The sequence below is a fragment of the Cyanistes caeruleus genome, chromosome 18 (assembly GCF_971803275.1).
Source record: "Cyanistes caeruleus chromosome 18, bCyaCae1.hap1.1, whole genome shotgun sequence".
Taxonomy (NCBI): Eukaryota; Metazoa; Chordata; class Aves; order Passeriformes; family Paridae; genus Cyanistes; species Cyanistes caeruleus.
The window spans coordinates 10,861,413-10,880,015 of record NC_141718.1 but is presented as its reverse complement, the minus strand read 5'-3'; the positions used below and the strand labels follow the sequence as shown (position 1 = coordinate 10,880,015).

The 18,603-nt window shown below is 42.2% G+C and overlaps 1 protein-coding gene across 24 annotated transcripts in view; it reads right to left on the bottom strand.

The window, feature by feature from the left end:
* Positions 1-18,603, bottom strand: part of DEPDC5 (DEP domain containing 5, GATOR1 subcomplex subunit) — a 40,668-nt gene that overhangs the window by 19,802 nt on the left and 2,263 nt on the right. For 13 of the 24 annotated variants that reach the window (XR_015277678.1, XR_015277677.1, XM_086855568.1 and 10 more), the window contains exons 2-26: positions 18,192-18,309; positions 17,545-17,632; positions 16,841-16,887; positions 16,423-16,508; positions 15,571-15,654; positions 14,871-14,920; positions 14,334-14,403; positions 13,932-14,010; positions 12,939-13,000; positions 12,446-12,515; positions 11,958-12,030; positions 11,700-11,803; positions 11,335-11,409; positions 11,063-11,197; positions 10,536-10,597; positions 10,370-10,443; positions 9,776-9,845; positions 9,231-9,267; positions 8,657-8,777; positions 7,385-7,605; positions 5,631-5,834; positions 4,911-5,046; positions 4,449-4,546; positions 2,520-2,585; positions 1,015-1,171 (exon numbers count right to left, since the gene is read on the bottom strand). Coding sequence is in view for 21 of the 24 variants with exons in the window: in XM_086855568.1 (XP_086711694.1) it covers positions 1,015-1,171; positions 2,520-2,585; positions 4,449-4,546; positions 4,911-5,046; positions 5,631-5,834; positions 7,385-7,605; positions 8,657-8,777; positions 9,231-9,267; positions 9,776-9,845; positions 10,370-10,443; positions 10,536-10,597; positions 11,063-11,197; positions 11,335-11,409; positions 11,700-11,803; positions 11,958-12,030; positions 12,446-12,515; positions 12,939-13,000; positions 13,932-14,010; positions 14,334-14,403; positions 14,871-14,920; positions 15,571-15,654; positions 16,423-16,508; positions 16,841-16,887; positions 17,545-17,632; positions 18,192-18,249 (2,327 nt within the window). In the remaining 3 variants the exon portion in view is untranslated. Of the gene's footprint in view, positions 1-1,014; positions 1,199-2,519; positions 2,586-4,448; positions 4,547-4,910; positions 5,047-5,630; positions 5,835-7,384; positions 7,606-8,656; positions 8,778-9,230; positions 9,268-9,775; positions 9,846-10,369; positions 10,444-10,535; positions 10,598-11,062; positions 11,198-11,334; positions 11,410-11,699; positions 11,804-11,957; positions 12,031-12,445; positions 12,516-12,938; positions 13,001-13,931; positions 14,011-14,333; positions 14,404-14,870; positions 14,921-15,570; positions 15,655-16,422; positions 16,509-16,840; positions 16,888-17,544; positions 17,633-18,191; positions 18,310-18,603 lie in introns of all 24 variants that reach the window. The other 11 variants (XR_015277676.1, XM_086855564.1, XM_086855573.1 and 8 more) reach the window with 1 other exon arrangement.

The following is an 18,603-nucleotide window of genomic DNA, read 5'->3' as shown; positions in this document are numbered from 1 at the left end:
CTTAGCTCTGCTCCAGGCCCTGGAGCCCTGTCCCTGGGAACACCTGCCTGTGGGAGCAGGAGGAAAAGGGGCACCTTTTGACACAGGGTGATTAAATGCCTGGCAATTTTTACTGCTGCCTTTGAGAGAAGTTTGGCAACTAATAACAAATTTGCCTACAGCAGTTGTGAAACAATAAATTCCACAGAGATGACTTTTTCAGTGCTTTGCAGGCAGCCTCAGTGCAGTTTGCACATGTTCAGGAGAGCCAGTGGGCAGCAGTGTTCCAGCCTCTCCCACAGTGGGAACTGGAGAGCAGGGAGGGATTAGAGGACACATTCATCTCCATGCAACTCCTGCTCTGAACTTTGCCTTCCTACCATTTCTTTCAGGTGTTTCTTCATTAATCCTATTACTTCCTATGTGCTTTAATCACCTTGATTAATACTTTTGTTTTGTTCCCATAAAGCAGCAACACAAGCAGGTCTTTGGATGTCTTACAAGTTACCGAAAGACTGAAAGAAGTTTAAGATAATGAGATTGCTTCAGTTAAAAAACCCATCCCAACCTATTAAAGAATAGTTGCCAGAGACCTCTGAGACAAGCAGAGAAGTTCTATTTGTTCAACTAACACTGTTTTCCAGCAAGATTCTTTAAACTAAAGATGCTTTAGAGTGGGGATAAGCATCTTATATACAGTGTTTACATACATTTGCTCATTTAGTGTTTCCAAAACACTTGCTAGGAAGTAGATTAATAGAGATGATAGCTTGAGGTTGAATATTTTGATCAAAACACAACAGAAAAGAGACTTAAAAATTTGTATCCAAACAATTTCTAACATAAAATCTACCATACTGTCAGGTGGGAACATCAGAAAAGGTCCAAAGCTATCACTGGGAAAAAAAAAAAGAAAAATATAAGTATCCTGCTGCTCTGTTAGCAATCCATCATTCTCTTGTACAGATTGCAGTGTTCTTCTTCCTTCACTTGCTCCTTAAGCACAGGACTGTAGAGAGGAGGTGCTGGCCAAACCTGTCAATGTCAGCCTCTGGCAGCAGGTCATAGCAGCCCTCCGTGTAATCGTTCTGCAGGCTCTGGCGGTCGGGGAAGTAATCCGTGGTGAGAGGGAGGCAGGCCGGGGTGGTGAGGGATTTCCAGTCCACTCCAACTGTACAACAGAAGCCTGGCACTATGGGGGGAGCAGACAGCGTCAGAACTGCCTCGTCGTGTCATGGGGACACACAAGGGGGGCACGTGTGGGCACCCATGGAAAAACAGGGTGCAGAGCAGGATGAAAGAAGTGCGTGAAGAGGAGAGTTAAAAAGAATGAGAGACGAAAAACAGAGGTGCCATAAAGTCAACAGGGACAAAAAGGGGTGTGGAATGGGAAGGGAAAAAGAAAATAGGATGGGAAAGAAGGGAGGGAGAGAAAGAGACAGAGTTTGTTAAACAATGCAGTGCACATGCTGATTCAATCCCATCATGCAAAAGGCATTCAAAGTTAATACATTTAATTTTCTCTTGATTGAAAGCTAGAGCTGACAAAGCCACTGCTCTTCCAAAATTACAGCAAGTCAGGTGCAGTTACTGATTATTAATAATTAGATCAACATTCCAAGTCTGAACAACAAAATCAGACCAGTTTTGCATCCTAGACAACTGCAGAAGGAGCTGGAGAGGAGGAGAGAAAGAATGACAGACCAGCCTCTTTCTGGAATAGTACAACAGCAGAAAAGGGAGTATTTCCACAGTTATAAAAACAGAAGATCTATCCCGAGGGGTGGGAAGACCAAAAAAATAGTAACTTGGAAAGCAATCTTTTCCCACACCCTTTTGTAGAGTTATGCTGCAGTTTTGGGATTACAGAGATGTAAAACTAGACATTAAAAAGGAAAAGCTAACTAGATGATACCAAATCATCAGCTCATCACTGCATTACATTCTGACCCAATTCAAACAATCTGTATCACCTACTGATGCTTCTTGTCATAAAGATCCCACAGACAGAAATTTATTTTACTATAAAAGTGTTAACACCAATAGCAGGAACGCTGCACAAGGCAGCAATATATAGGACAGACTGCTACAAAGAAAATGCTTTCTTAAGCAGTGACACACTTGTTTCTCTAGGAAGTGAAGGCAGATATTTCTCAGTAGATGGTACCAAATTCAGAAACTGACTGTACTAATTCTACTTCAACAAGCTGTTACCAAACAAACTTTTCATACTCAGAGGTAGATACGAGTTCAGCAGCTTTAGTTTTTTGCATAATAGTGTCTGGTAAGGAAAGAATTTCAGCTGTAACACAACAAACAGCTTCACATGTTCTTAAGAGCTATGGAACTGCAATCACAGTGAGACAGAACAGGCAGATCCTGCAAATTACTGCAGGCCAAAATAAACCACTGCCAAAAGCCAAGGAGGCTCCTCAGTTTCTTGCCTACCACCTCCTGATGCCTCTATATATGTACATGCCCTTTTCCCTCCCCATCTTCCCACCTATGCAAACTCTCTTCCAAACCTTTCTCCTGCTTACTTGGATCTGGAGAATTAGAGACAGCATCTTCCAAGGAATCCTTGTTCTGAGTTTTAAGGTTCACCCCTACAGGAAAGAAATGTTTTATTTTAAGCAATTATGCACATCTCTTAAATTTCAAATAAAAATAAATCAAAAGCATGATAATGTTTTAAGATACAGAATTTCTCTGCATGCAAAATCTCAGGGTTCTGCACAGCAGAAAAAAAACACTAAGCCAATTAATGAGGAAAAAATACATCCTGGATCAAACTGGAACATCTCACTAGAAGTGCTCAGTAGCTAAAACCCAAACAAAACCCTCCTTCCCAAAATCTTGAAAATTAGACGCTATAAGCTCCTATAAACAGCTGGTGTGGCACATGAGAGAAAAAGAGCTGCTATGAAGACAAGAAAATCTGCTGCCTTCAAAGCCATTTATCAAAATAAAAATTTCAGTAAGCCTCCAAACATTTAAAAGGAACTATTATTTTAAACTAGCTTAGGTTTAGATTTAGCTGGGAAATTGGTATCAACACCGTTCCCCTGTCAGAGAAGGGTGGATATCTGCTACGTGACGATGCCAGTAACCCGCAGGGGAGCTGGCTCTGAGTACATTCACCTTTCACCAGCTCCTCCTGCCATCTGCCATCCACACCAGGAACTGCAACAGCATTTACTTGTCTGAGCTACCACCTCCATCTGCGGGGCAACAGCGACAACATCCCCAGCCCCAAGGGAAATAGATGGGATCATTTTTCACTCTGAAATGAGGCACCAAACCATGCTGCAGGCAGCAGAGGAGAATCAGACTCAGTAAGAAATGGCATTTTTGGAAATTCAAAAAAACACAACTCTCCCCCAAACTGCTTCATTTTGTAGATGACTCAAACCACAAGGGAGAATTCTCAGTTCAGTCACTGAGTACCCACTGTGCCCCCTATAGATAGGTGAGAGTCTACAGACATAAAGGAATTCTGTAAAATACAAGTATGTTTATTGCCAGGACGTGCTCTGCATTTACATTGTGCAAACTGCATCCAGCTGAAATTTGCAGTTTAGCAATTGCAAAAACAAACAGAGCCTATCTGAAGCCAGAAAATATAAGGAAATTAAATGTAATCAGATGAAATTCACAGAAGGAAGTAACAGAAAATAATTTTTAATGTGACTGTGTGAATACAAGATGAGGCACAAGAAAATTAAGTCTGCTAACTTCTTCATGGCTCTGCAAGGCATACGGGAAAACAAAATTGTCTTAATCCAATGTAATTTCAGAAGGGCAAATTTATTCTTAAAAAACATCTTTAAATTGGTTTTGAGAAAAGAATGTAAGTCTTGAATTGTAGCTCAAAAGCTCAACTTTTTTCCATGTGCCTAGCTAAAATGCATATCCACAAAAGCAGGGGGTAGGTCACAAAAAACCAGAAACACAGCAGAATGCTTATCATGGCATGTTGTTCCATTTCCAGGGCTGAAGTGTTGAGAATTGCCACTAACTCAGGTGTCTGGGTAAGTTAAGGAAGATAGAGGTAATCTTCAAGTGAAAGTACAGACACGTCTTCTCTCTAAAGGATAACACCTTAAGGCAACCCCTCCAAGAAAAAAAATGCCTCTGAACACCAGTGCATATTTACTTCTTGTGTCTGAACATCACTGCTTTGTTATTAAGGAACTCAGTTACTGCCTGAGAGTTTATTATCAGCAAACAAGTGTCTTTCTATAAGCCTTATAAGACACACCTAGAGAAGTAGAGACACATTAAACAAAACCAGACTAAAATCAACAAAGCAACCTAAAGAGCTACATACACCAAGAAGTCCAAGTGCACTACCAGATTGCTCTTTTCCCATCCTTGACTGTTCCTGCTTTGCAGTGCCTGTCCCCACATGTGCCACAAGTCCTGCCCCAGTCCCTGAGCGCTGCCAAGGCCCCGCTCTGCCCCGTTACCTGTGCTGGGGCCAGCCCCCAGCCCGTTCCCGTACTCCTCCGCCCCGCCGAAGCTCAGGAAGGAGCCACTATCCCCTGGATGCCGAGAGCTGATGTGTCTGCAGAGAAACAAACCAGTCTGTTTTGTACAGACTTCCTCAACTCATGCCATTCCCTGCTTTTAGCAAATGCAACAACAAACCCTCAGCCCCTCTGCCTCAGCTGAGCCTGGGCTTTAACCAGGCCTTTGCTGATGTGGGCAGAGATGGAATGGCACAGGGGCAGCACACAGAAGGCTGTGACAGCATTCCATATCTGTCCATACTGTTTGTTCTTTGCCTCCAGCAATAACCAAAGCACTGCCTTTGCAGGACAGCAAAGAACCAGCTACTCATGTCCCCCCAGGAGTGAAACAAAGCTGGTTGTCTCCAGACCTGATTTCATGGTCTATAAACCCAAGATTCAAGACTGAACATGGCTCACCTGCCCGTTGCCTCATGGTAAGCCAGCTCCAGCAGCTCTGCAGAGGAATGTGTCAAATCCTGCTGCCCACTGCCCTGCATTTCTGCCATATTCTGGCGGGTCTGATGATGGATCTGGATGGCTTCTCCTGAGGGACCTACACAGGTGCAATTGGATCACTGATCACCACATCTGCACCAATTCCTCAGTTGCTTGTACCCTTCTTTTGCCAACAGAATAGGCAATGAGAGTTAATGGACATTAAAGAAATCATGTTCACAAAATCTTCAAAGCCTTGAACCTCTGCCATCTCCTCTGAAGCAAGTGAACCAAAATATTTTTAAAAAACATTTTGGAGGGCCTACTTACAAGGCATTATGCAAACAATTCAGCATCAGAAAATCAACCCAAACTGTAGTTACAATTCCCTTCAACAGGGAACTGTTCTGTACCTGTTGCTTGTTTGGAAACAGAGATATTTCCCAGAAGAGACTGCTCAGGTGTGTACGCTCATTTGTGTACGATTTAACAGCCCAGAGCTCTCAGCGGCTCTCTCTCTGTGCTAACCCTGGACAGAGGCACAGCAGGCAGTGCTGGGGGGCAGCTCACCCACAGGGAAGGTGCTGTGCTAACCCTGGACAGAGGCACAGCAGGCAGTGCTGGGGGGCAGCTCACCCACAGGGAAGGTGCTGTGCTAACCCTGGACAGAGGCACAGCAGGCAGTGCTGGGGGGCAGCTCACCCACAGGGAAGGTGTGCATCCAGCGCCGGCGGTTCGACGTCAGCTTCATGGGCATGCGGGACGGGGCGAAGGGGTTGATGAGGGCTCGCTGGGGCGCGTACCCCCCCGGGCGGATGTGCAGCAGAGACTCCGCACTGCCCACGTGGAACCGCCCCGGAGCGCTCGAGTCGCGCTGCTGCGACTCCAACATGTTCTCAAGGAAATCTACAAAACACAACCAAGCCAGGGTGAGATCGTGCAGAAGCCAAGCAGGAGAGAATGAACTGCTCAGGGATATAGAGAGTGCCCAGGATTAGGGGAAATAAGGAGGCCTAAGAGGTAAGCAGGAAGAGAAGCTGAAAGCAATTCCTATCCAGCCTGAATGTTACAATGTAAACAAGAACCCAGACAAGAAAAAGCATTACTCCCATCTGCTGTTACAGCGCTGCTGTAAACTGTAAATTTCTACTAAATGAATCCACAAAGAAACCACTTGCTAAGCCAATTATGAGGAATTACTCAGACCCTTGAGAACTCTGGAGAAATCAAGACTGACATAACAGAAACTTCAGGAAGAGTACCATAGACAGAGTAGAAGCCACGGCTGAGCCTTGTACACATGCCTTTTCTGTAACACTCAGATCTGAGCACTGAAATCAGGGATCACTCCCAGAAGACATGGGACATGATCTCCACAAGATACCAGTTAGTTGTCATTATTCAGTGTAGAACAGATGTGCAGTTATTTAGGAACAGGAGAGAAGAATATACCACAGAGATAAGTAGCAATTACTCTGCCCAGCAAGCAGAAATCCCAAAGAGAAGGAAGAGTCTCATTTACCGTTCTACATTGTCAAATACAACATGTGAAAAACTTCACTTCCTTTTACTCTTCCCTCCCTGCCAGTCCTAATCCACAAACATCCTCGTCCTGCTGAACACCTTCAGCTGGGTCACACAACTATCCTTCAAACTAAAGGAGTAACAGAAATACCAAAGAAAGAAAAAAGTTGTGTTAACTGACAGCAGGGGAAAACATGAATGACATCACATCACAGATGTGATGTCTGTGCAAGAGCAGCTCCACACCAGTAACTGCGATTCCTGTGACAGGATACCTGTAACACGTATCAGTGTCATACAGCAACACAAGAAAAAACCATGAAGAGCCTTCAGGGATAGAATTTTATAGAAGATGAAGCAGTTGCAGGAGGAATACAATTTAGCTAGAAATGAGCTGGGTTTGTAGAAGATACTGCATACTGCCTGAGAACAAAATTAAATTGGAAAGGAAGAAAAGGAGAGTGCCAGCACTGTTGACACACTGAGACAGCTCAGCAGTACATTGTCAAAAGGAAGGATCCAGAAACTGAGTCTTAATGACAACAAATCCCCACAGAGAGATGTTAAAAGCAGAGTCCCCCAGGGCTCACTGTTAAGGCCAGTTCTCATTTGACAGATTATAGGTGACCTGGATAATACAAGTTCCTTGTGTATGTCCATACTTGCAAGCAGGCACAGGAGAATAGTCAAGCACTAAAGAAGGCAATAGGCAAGGGAGAAGAGCAAATCAGTGTCAGGACGCTCCAATTTAGGACAAGCCATTAAAAAAAGCAAGGGAATTGGACAAGGATGACAAAGGGAGAACGCACACCCAGCTGGAGCTATGGAAAAGCTGCACCTTGAGTGCCAACACAAGAACCATCTCCCCTGTGCTGGCCTGGCAGTGGCCAACACAAACTTTCCCCTTCTCTCCCCACCTGCCCCAGGCTGACCTCTGGTGCTGGTATAGCCCAAGGAGCTGCTGACTTCACACTGGTGCAGGTGAGGCCGTGGGATCATCAGGATGTTGGAGATCTTGCCCAGAGAGCTGTCATCAGAAGCCTGGCTCCTCACCTCTTCCGGGGGCAGCGTGCGGCTCTGCAGGGAGGGGCTGCACGAGACGTCGTACGAGCTGGAGCTCTTCCTCGTGCGGCTCTCCCGCTCCCTCACTGACCTGCTGAGAGGGATGCCCAGTGACAGCAAAGAGAGATCCATCCCAGGTTATCAGGGGGCTGGAACAGGCCCAGGTCATGCAAAAGACTCGATGCTCAGCAGGTGAACTCAAGAAGGGCATTACAAGGAAGCCATCACTCTCTGTTTTGACTGCTTGGGTAATTTATACTTCTGTGCATCACACAACAAGAACACTGCAATGCTTCCAGCACTGGGGCTGTGAAAGGGCCTGTTTGACTCCCTCTGCAATCCTACAGACACCACACCAACCTGCTAGAGGTGTGGCCCATCAGATATCACCCTCAGCCTACAGTGCCAGGAACCTGTAGCTATAGGGAAATCACTTGGAATTATGAACTATTTAAATTGTGCTGGCATCTTTCAGCATGGGTTCCTACAGGCTGTTCAAATCAACATATTAACAAGTGAGTCTACATGCCCTGAGTTAGGAAATACTACTGAAAGAAGCAAAGGAAAAAAAATACTTCAAAACAAGCTTGTCAACCCTGTATTTCTGAAAAAGCACTGAAATTTATAACTTATTCAATGAATTTGGCCAGGACCTGAGAATAATCAGCCTTTCTCCTCAGATAAAAGGACATGAAGTAGTTGAGAACCTGCACTCAGCTTTTCTGCCCCATCTCTCATTCAGACAGGCATCATTTTCAGGGATGATTCCTCATCACTCTGTTCACCAGTTACTATGCAGTGCATCAAACAATCTACTTCTATAACTCTGTGCAAGTCTAATGTGCAAATATTTTATTGCCTCCTAGCAAAATCTGCTAGGAACAAAGACTAGCTTTATTCCACTTCGAACAAAATTAAAGATTGAAGGAAAAAAAATATATTTATGCCTTTTCCTAGACCACACACAATATTTTAGAACTAAAGCACCAGACAACCAGTCATAAAGATCAGGTACATATGAAGCTTTTTGTTCAACTGTGAGCATGTGGAGATCAATTCTCCCTGTATTTCTATGGGTATTTGATGCATCAAGCACACAGAGCATGGCTAAACCAGAACCAGTGCATTCCCAAGCCTCTCACCTGAAAGTGCTACAGCGCTGGGCTCTGGATGGGCCTGGCAGCCGGAACACCTGGGCATCGTAGCCATCATAATCTACCTGGATAGGCAAGGCATTCTCAGCATCCTTTGGAGCTCCTAATGCTGAAATAAAAATCATACAGCACTGCAACGTCTTTCAAGAATGATCAAGATGCGCAAGCCAGTGTATCCACCTCTCATCCCTAAGGAAAGTACCTATTCCAAAAGAAATCCCAAAGTGTCATCAGCAGAGCAGCTGGAGCAGCTCAATTATCAAAGTTGGTGCCCCTGAATCAAGCTGGCTGAGGCCATAATGGCTTTCCCCCATACATCCTAAATACTAAATGAATAATTGCCAAAAAGTCAACTGGCACATACATATTATATTATATCATATCATATCACATTACATTATATTATATTCTGAATAACAAATACAGGAAATACTCAAATATGGGTTTGATGGTTTTCTGAAACAATTGTCCCTTCCTTGTGCTGAAGTGTCATTGTCTTACTGCAGGTGTCTGTTTGTTTGTGAGTCAGTGGGACAGATCATTCCAGAACAGCATTACTTACAGGCATCGCGATTATTTTTTGCTTTCTCTGTCAGTGGCTGGAGGGTCCAACAAAGGAAGTGTGAAGTGACCAAAAAAAACAAACAAGAAAAAAAAAAAGAGCAACAGAAAAGACAGAAGGAAGGGAATCAGTCAGCATGTGCTAAGGAAACATCCCCAGTGTGACCAAGCAGACAAAGTTCAGCTCGCTGACTCAGTGAGGCAGCCAGACAACTTCAGAAATATTAAATACTGATACTTGGTCAATATTTCACATGTGTGAAAAACACAATGCTCAACACCTTTCCTCCTCTCCATAGAGTTTTTGGTAACAGAATGAAGTTAATTTTTATGCTGGCTAAAACATTTCTCACTCAGTTTTATCTAGAAGAGAAAGACCTAAAAACTAGTCCCTCATTCACAATCCCTATAACAAACTTTGCAGCTTTGCTTTCACAGCCTTTTAACACAGAAACTTAGTTCCAGCTGTTGGAATACTTGTGATGCTTGACTGAGAAGAGGTATCAGACAAGCTAGTAAGAAAATAGAAATCAGAAAGATTCCCACCTTCCTTCCTGCCAGCTTGATCCGTGGAGTGAAGCTGTTACACAGGAGTTGGCTTTTGGATGTGTAGAAACTGAAAGAAAAAAGTGTGGCTTTAAGAACTCAACACAGCTGGTTTGCTACACAGTAAACAGAAAGGAACCTGAGTCAGTTATTGGATAGAGAAAACAAGATACCTTTCTATGCATAAAAAAGGTATGGAAAACACTGAGGGATGGTTGAGAAAAGCTACTCTTTGCCTAAAGACAGGGCTTTGATACTTGTACAGCCTCAGCTTATACACTTCTTAATATGCTTAACACCTGCATTGCCCTGATCATTTTCTCTTTCTACAGAAACATGCATTTCCACCATGCTATTTACACAACTCTTTCTGATTTACACAACTGTTTGTGATTCACACCAGCTGTTTGAAAACCCTGTAATTTCTGTTAGGTTGCATTAATGCCCAGAGTTCTGCAAGAGTCATGTAATATTTCCTTCGCTTCACAAGGAAAGCAGAGGAGATAAACTATGAATGAAGAAAGAGAATTCAAGAGATTATAAAGTGCAAAGCAAAGCAGAAGTGTTTAGCAAAAGCTGATAGAATTCACCTACCTATGATTTATCCAGTGTGGGATATTGTAATCATCACCCATTCGTGAGTCACCAGGGCCACAGCGATTATGGAGCTGGAAGAGTAATTCAGAAGCAACCAAATGCAGCCAGCCACAAAATGAGTAACATTTGTAGTAGGAACAGAGAGAAGGGAAAGCAACCTTACCTTAAAGAGTGGTACAGCATGCAAGGGTTGCTCTCCCATGCACACCAAATCCACTCCTATCCCTGTAAACAGGCAACAGTAGAGTTCAGCTATCAACCAAGCAGGACTATGCCAAAACAAAATAGATCATCAGTTTGAACTGAAGACCCAGTATGTATTCACATCATGTTAGAAGAGGCAATAATACTGAAAATGGTAGTTAATGGTCCCATGGTATCGTTACAAACCAACAGTACCTGAGGGAATATAAGAAATGACTTTTCTAAACTAATGCAACTCGTGCAAGATTGTCCCTTAAGGGGAAGGTTTGCTCACACAGGTGAAGTTCTCCATCACAAACAAAAGAAAAAAAACGCCTCTAAGTACTCTGAAAATCTGCTCATTTCAATGTGAAGTGCAGACACAAATCTTGCAACCCTTCCTCCCAGAGCACACAACTTGCAGTAGATACTTTTTCACAGCCAGAAGAAGATAGATCTTTTCCAAATCTGTGTTTCCCTTCAGAGAGACTGCAGGCAGTTATTTACCATTGTCAATCATGCGCTGCTTGGTGAGGATCATGAGGAGCCGATCCACCTCGAACACGCCCACACCAGGGGTGATCACCACCGACATCTGCCCCGTGCGGTCGAAGTTGCGGTTGATGTAATGCTTGTCAAACACTGCCAGAGAGAAAGCAGCAAGACTTGCAAAAAAAGGAAGTGTTAAGGAAAAAGTAACACAAGTCCACAACTATTTATTGGCAGCTGTTTTAATGGTTCTTCCCCTGTAAATTTTTTAGCCATTGCTCATAACTTACCATTGAATGAAAGATTTATAGCCTCCAGGTAGTTCCCTTGTGCTGAGGTTGAATTGTAACCAGGAGGAAAGCCCTCTGAAAAAGTATTCAGAAGGGGGAAAAAAAAAAATCATCATTCCTGTATACTAGCTTTATATAATAAAGAACCCACAGAAAAATACATCTGTACTAAATACTCTTAGTTCAAAAATTACAGGCAAAATTGATGTTACTAAGAAAGACTGAGGCAAATTGCCCAGCCAGGAGAGCATTAAGTAGCATGACACCAGACTCCAACTGAAACTGGATAGTTTATTGACAAGCTAAAATATTCAAAAAATAAATGAGAGCAAAGGATAAAAGCAGGGAAAGGAGGATTCTTGTACCTGCTTGCTCGAGTCGTACCAACACAGGATACTGGATGAAAAGCTTTTTAATGGTCACAAGCAAGGAGGTCCACTCTTCCCGCCTCTCATTCTGAACTACGACTCTAGAGAAAACACAACCTGATGAGGCCCGTGAAAGGAAGCTATGAGGGGATGTGAGAAGGGATGAACAAACTCTAAAGAAATGCACAAAAGGGTAGATTGGGTTGCACATACACTGTGGGACAAGAGGTGAAAAGAAATGGGAGGAAAACGTACTTGTAAAAATCTTCATAAAATCTTCCCTCATGATCCTGCCGAATTGATGCACGATGCGTTTCAGGAAATTCATCTGAAGGAAAAGCACATCTTATGTCATGCTCTTGTATAGAAATGATTCATCTTTTCCAGCAAGAAGCTGTTATTTCCATTAAAATAAACAAACAAAAAACAAAAAAAAAGTCCTCAGCAAGCGAACAAAAAAATAAAATATTTGGAGAAATATCAGACCTCCTATACAATCCAAAAACTGCTTTTAAACCAATATGACAGCTTGAGTATAATGAGGAAAATTTGCAACATTCTTCTATGTAAGGCTTTCACTGCAGTACTTTCATAACATTGTCTGTGTACATACTGTGCTTGATAGAGAATACTTTAACCATGGCAATTTAAAAAAGAGAAAAAGTCCCTCTCAGCCTATGACCAACTTTCATGAGATGAGACAGGTTTAAAAATGAAAACATGAAAATAGAGAATTTTCATACCTATAGATTTTGCTTCATAAAATGTTCTTGAAAATAGAACCACTGTTACTTCATGACTGCAATTCTTCTCCTGTCCAGGAAGAACAATTGCAAAAAGAAAACCTTTAAAGTCACATTTGGTAGAAAGAAGTGTATATACGTGTACTGCAACAGCCTCTCTTCCCTCACACCTAGAAACAAAGGTAACTAGAAAAAACCTAGACTGTTTCATTAATGGATCGGCACCAGTGCTCCATCTGCCTCTCTGAAATAACAAAATGGTCTGTCCTGCAGATTCTGTGCTGCTTGCCTATATCACACTTACCAGGAGCACTCTCCACTAGTCTCTAAAGAAGCTCCTCTCTGTAGCTGCCAAAATTTTTGTTAAGAAAACAGACAGTTGACACTGTTTATGCCCACAGCAATTTGATATTCTGATGTGTTATTGTTTGGAGATGCCCCCAACAATTCCAGAAAAATAAAAAATTAAAACTGAACTCGGTCAATTATTTACCTTCCATTTTGTGAAGAGGTCAGCAAGGAAACCATTCACAGCTTTCTCAAAGTATAGATCCCCTGCAAAATAAAAATCTCCCAAGTATTAGATGACAATAGTTACTTCAACTGTGGGGCATATCTAACCCTAAGATTCTAGGACAATTACATGTATTAAAATTCAAGCAGCTGTGTGCATAATAAAGGACAATATCTCTAAGATAAGATGATAAAAAGATTAAAAAGCATGACTGTTTTATGATAAAAAGATTTTAAAGCATCATTTTTTCAGAGGAAGTAAACATGACTCTTACTGCCAGAAGGATCTGACCTTTAATTCATTTTTCCAATGCATTTGCAGCATGCTGGGAAAGCATCTGTACTGTCTTTTAGACATAGAAAGCACAACTGATCCCCTGCTCTGATTTGAATAGTTGCCCAGTTCCATATGCCTAAACACATGGTCAAAGGAAGTGGCAAGAGGTTCACTAAAGAATTAAGCCAGAAAAAAAAGAGTGACACAGAAGTGACTCATTCTTAATGCCTAAAGTTATAATACTTCCAGCTGAATTTACCAACTTCAACCTGGGCTAAGGCAGGTTTCACTTCCTCAGGCAAGCCGATGTCAGGAGAAATCTAAAACATCAAGGTCCTCTTTGCAAAGGACTTCCACACATTCCTGGCTTCAGGATTCACAAACTTGTACCTGCCCTTATCACCCAACATATCCACAGAAAACCTTTCCAATGCTCACAGTGGTTTTGTGGCTGATATAATGGCACCCAAACTCTATAGGGGCAGGAAAAGGATGGCACAGGCAGGGGGAGCATGTGGCACTGCAAAGAAAGATCTAAGGAAAGAGCAAAACACACCCTGAAGCACTGCCTAGGCTAAAGACAGGATATTTTAGTTTGCTGGTAGTGGCAGAAAAAAATAGTGGCAGTTTTCTAGTAGGGGCAGAAAGGACAGCTGCTACCATCCACAGTCACAGGCAGGTCAGTTACCTACGTACCATAAATATCAAAATCCCACATTTCACAGCTCATCTGGATAAAAATATAAACCATGGCAGAAGTGGAGCGGAAGACCACCTGCAAAGGAATGCCAAGACCTTATTTAAAACCAAGTACATTCATTAGAAGGTCCAAATGAAGAGTTCACTACACAGCAGTTTATACAGCCATGGCCCTTGCATCACAGGGAATTTCCCCTCTAACAAGTCATTCCTAGTGCTGCCAGCACAGCAGAGCTGAAGTTTAATAATGATTCATTGTCCTGAACTTATTGCCATTCTTCACCTTGCAACACAGGCAGTTCCAACGATCCATACAAATCTGGAGGTAAGATAGAATTACAAAAATCCTGGCAAGGAATGGAAGGGAAAAACTGCTTTCCCCGTTTCCTGAACTCTTACCCGAGTGTCCTCACTGATGTATCCACAAGTGACTTTCTCACTCTTTACCCACAGTTCACCTGCCTGAGCCCTGGAAGAAAAGTGCAGAATATTTGAATACGAGGATTAGAGAATCAGTATTTGAGCAAGTATGAGATGTACCAAAATCTGTACTCAGGGATGACTTATTTGGTTAAAACCTGATGTTTAACCCAAAAGATGCCAAACAGCGATTTCTCTCTGCATCTGCACATTTCCTTGTCCCTGTGTCACCCCAAAAGCAACTGAAGTAATCCCCTCTGAACTATTAATACAGCTTAGGAAGGGAGGGGTAAATATTCTAAGAGATATAAAGAAAATTATTTGGCCTTCACCAGAGGCCTTACTCTAAATCAGATAGAAGCCTTCCCTTACCCCATGGTGCAGACAGAAATCTGTAGATGAGTAAGAGAACAACGAAAAATTAAGGATTTTTCAGAGAAGAGTCTCCAGTCGGATACTTAAAACTCATGAAGCTAAAGCAGTAAGTTACAGCAAGCCCTCAGAGGAGGCACTGACCTGATACCTGCAAATTCAACTTTTTGGGTGACATATGCACATGTGCTGACCTAGGAAAGAAAAGTTACATGTGTTAGAAGAAGAGCAGGCTCAGAGAGGTACATAAAAACCACTCGTGATTTTTATGACACAAGTCATAAAATCCATTCAGTGTAGCTACTGCTAATAGCTCAGTCTACAGAACCTTTGTAAGAGATAACAGAAAATCACTTTTAACACAGACAAACTCTAACTTGGATCATTTGCCTAATTCACTGCACTTAGAGGAGCCAAAGACTGCACTTCAGAGATGCAGGCAGAAGATATTCTAATAGCTGCTTATTAAGTGGTACTCTCAGAGAGGGGACACTTCAGCATACTTCTACTTGAAAAACATTTGGATTCAACTCCTTCCAAATGTAGTAAATCATTAAAATTCAGAACATAAGTAAACAAACTCTCAACAGCATTTTCAATGCCCAAGGCAGTAATCAACATTGTAGCAGTGGAGTAGGAAATGATGAGATTTGTTTTTCTACATCACATTTACATCCATTTCTCCAACTCTGATGTGCCACTCATAGCACAAGATCCTCAGGAGCTGCTGGCCCTGCCTTTGTCTTTGGTTCTCTGCATTTTGTGGAGCACTTCTTTTCTTTCACAGCAAGCAAATTATAAAGTTCATCACCTGCACCCTGCCCAAGGGCAGCAGGGGCCTTACCAAACTCTTCTTCAGTCGCCACATATCCCCACGCCCGATATACTGATCTTTAAATGTCAGCTCCACCAAGTCCAAGGTCACCTCCTGGGAAATGGATGAAAAACACTGCTTACATTGCACTGGTTGTTTTGAACTAGGGCCCACCAATCTGTTCATTTAATAACCAAATGTCACAAGAAGGGCCATTGAAAAGCAAGTTAATAACCCTAAAACTGCAAGATATAGAGAAGCCCATACAAATAAATACCAAACTTGTGCGTGTACCTTGAGTAGTGTGAGCTGCAAAACATTGCACAGTGTGACCAGAAAAAGCCCAATGACTACAAGTACTCAGTGAAGATTGGAAGCTGAACTAAAACAAATTACTGCCATTGTTCATGACATTAAGGAAGCCTCATTTCCTGCAGATTTTTGTCTTGTGCAGAATGTAAGTTCTGACTGCAGCTCTTTTAATAGTTGGGACATTTACAGGAAATGCCTCTCTGTAAGAGGCTCTGTGGTATCAAATAATGCAAATCCAGGCCATGGCTCTTCTTTTGACTAGGCCACTTGTGTCTGGCAAGTGGTTCTCATGAATTTCTGACATTTAAAAATATGTGAAATGTCTACATTTCTCCCAAGCTCTGCTGAAGCAGGATCACAGAGATCAAAAAAAGATGGTAGGGAGAGAAGAGACACAGAACAAACCAACAAATAATTCAAAGGCTCATTTTTTAAGGGAAGAAGACTAAATATCTTTCAATAAAAAAGAAATGCCTTTTTCCCTCCCAAACTACTACAAATGGAAAGTCACAGGGCTCTGATTTGAGTCAAGTGATGGAATGGATGGAAACAAGAGACAATCCAACGTACCTTTGGGTCAACGACATTGACGTGGACATCCTGGTACGCCCGCAGGCGGAACACTTGTGCAACTGTCTGATCCACACTTATCGTTTCTGCCGCAAGAACGAGAAAGGACAGAAGAGAAGTCAATGTATCCAACAGGTTTCAAGTGGTTTACAGGTACAAAACCAACAGAGTGAGATTGTCATGAAATACAAATTTCAGGCTAAAAAGCCAAGTTTGTTTAAACCATACTCACATTGCTCAAACAAAAGCAGATTTAGAACTAACTGCCCGTTTTCTGTTAAAATTTTAATCCTTCCCTTGCTAAACAGACAAAGCATTGATTTTCTTATGAAATTAAAATACAAACATTAGCCATTAGCTACAACCCAGTCATGTCACCCTTCCTATGATTTTATTGTGTACAAGTCTAGAGTTTTACCTTTCTGCAAATCTTCCTTAAGTGACTTCACTTGTAGAAGCAGGGGACTAGCATGGGGAAGAGAAAAAAGGTAGACAAGTTGAGATACCAACAGTCTCTCTGGTAAAATCACACACTCAAAACTATTTAGTAACATGGACCACACGATAAGCTAAAGAGAAACATTTTCTAGAAAGCTTCATACACCATCCTCTCCACCTGTCTCTCTGTCTTGTTCCTTACACTCTTCATAATTCTAAGGTACTCTTGAGATAAAGATGATACTACAAAAGAACATCTCAGATCCTCACACGACTGTGCCGCTGCTTTTCAGATGCAGGCTGCAGGATGAACAGGTTCATACAACAAGGCCACAAAACTTTAATTTTGCCTAGGATACACTGCAGGATAGGAGAATAATCCTTAGGTAACAGCAGATCTAGGAGGAGGATGCAGACACTATTGATTTGATATTCAGGTGCTACTTGGCCTACAGAAGATCAGCAAACAAACACCAAACACAAAGAATTCCATAAATTTTAAGGAAGCACTCTTGCTAAAGTTAACTTCTTTACTTCTCTTCAGGCAGAAAAAAAATCATGGCAGGATCTTGAAGCAAAGTTATGTCAGCCCTAAGAGCCTCTCACTCTAGCAACCACTATATGTGAATGTGAACTGATCCTTTCAGTGCTCCAAACCCACTGATGTCAGCAGAGAGAATTCACCTGTATTCATCATTGGGATGAGCAATTTCCACAACATCTCCCAGCTTGATTTGAAGAAATACTTTAGGATTTACCACCAGTTCATCATCTACAAGACATAAATGAATAAGGGCAGTGAACAGATACATAGTAAACACAGACACCTGTTTGCATACAATAACTCAGCATGCATAAATACATCAAACCAAGATGAACATATCAGCAAAATGCTTTCTATTCACCACATGACAGGGTCCCTACCCAGCCATTTCAGATCAGCTACAAACAACTCAAATAACCAAACCTTCACAAAAGAAGTGTTCAGCAAAAGACTGTGCCTTATTTAGGCAATGAGAATCATCTTCTGTACTTTTCACACAACAAACACCAGCAGGAAAGTAGACAGATATAGAATCTCAACAAGATTTATCAACAAAAGGGGAGTCAAAATAAAGCAGTTTTATTTTTAGATACAGTCCTGGTCTCTTTCAATAACTGTTCATTTATTTTGCTGTATCCTGTTAGAGAAAGCTTTCCAAACTCTGGCTGGCAATACTCCTTGTTACATCAAAGCTTCATCTTCACTCTTTTGTTAAAATGATCAATAAAACAATTGCTTTCAATTAAGTGAGTGCAGGTCTCACTGTTATGAGCTAGGAGATACTGACCACTGCCTCCAAACCCCTTCTTATGTATGACGAGCTTGTACACCTTGTTGGTTCTCATCTTGAGCTCCAGTTCCTCTCAGACGCTTCGAGCCAAGACAGTTAAAGGCATCTTGCATATCTAACAAAGAAATGAAAGCAGACACAGGTCTTTTGTCAACGCAAAACGATTGTGAATGTTCTGCACGAGAACACAGCACGTTGTCCCGGCCGATTCCACCGCGGTGCGGCAGAGCTGCGCCCAGCACAGGAGAGTGCGGGGCAGCTACAGGGACAGGCAGAGGGACCTCAAAGGGTGATTAAAGGCCTGAGCTTGCAGATGTGCTTGGCAGAAAGTCAGCTGGTCGTGGTTAGAAAAAAAACAAAACCGTATTCACAAAATTTGTTAAAACAAACTCTAGAACTTGGAGTTGAG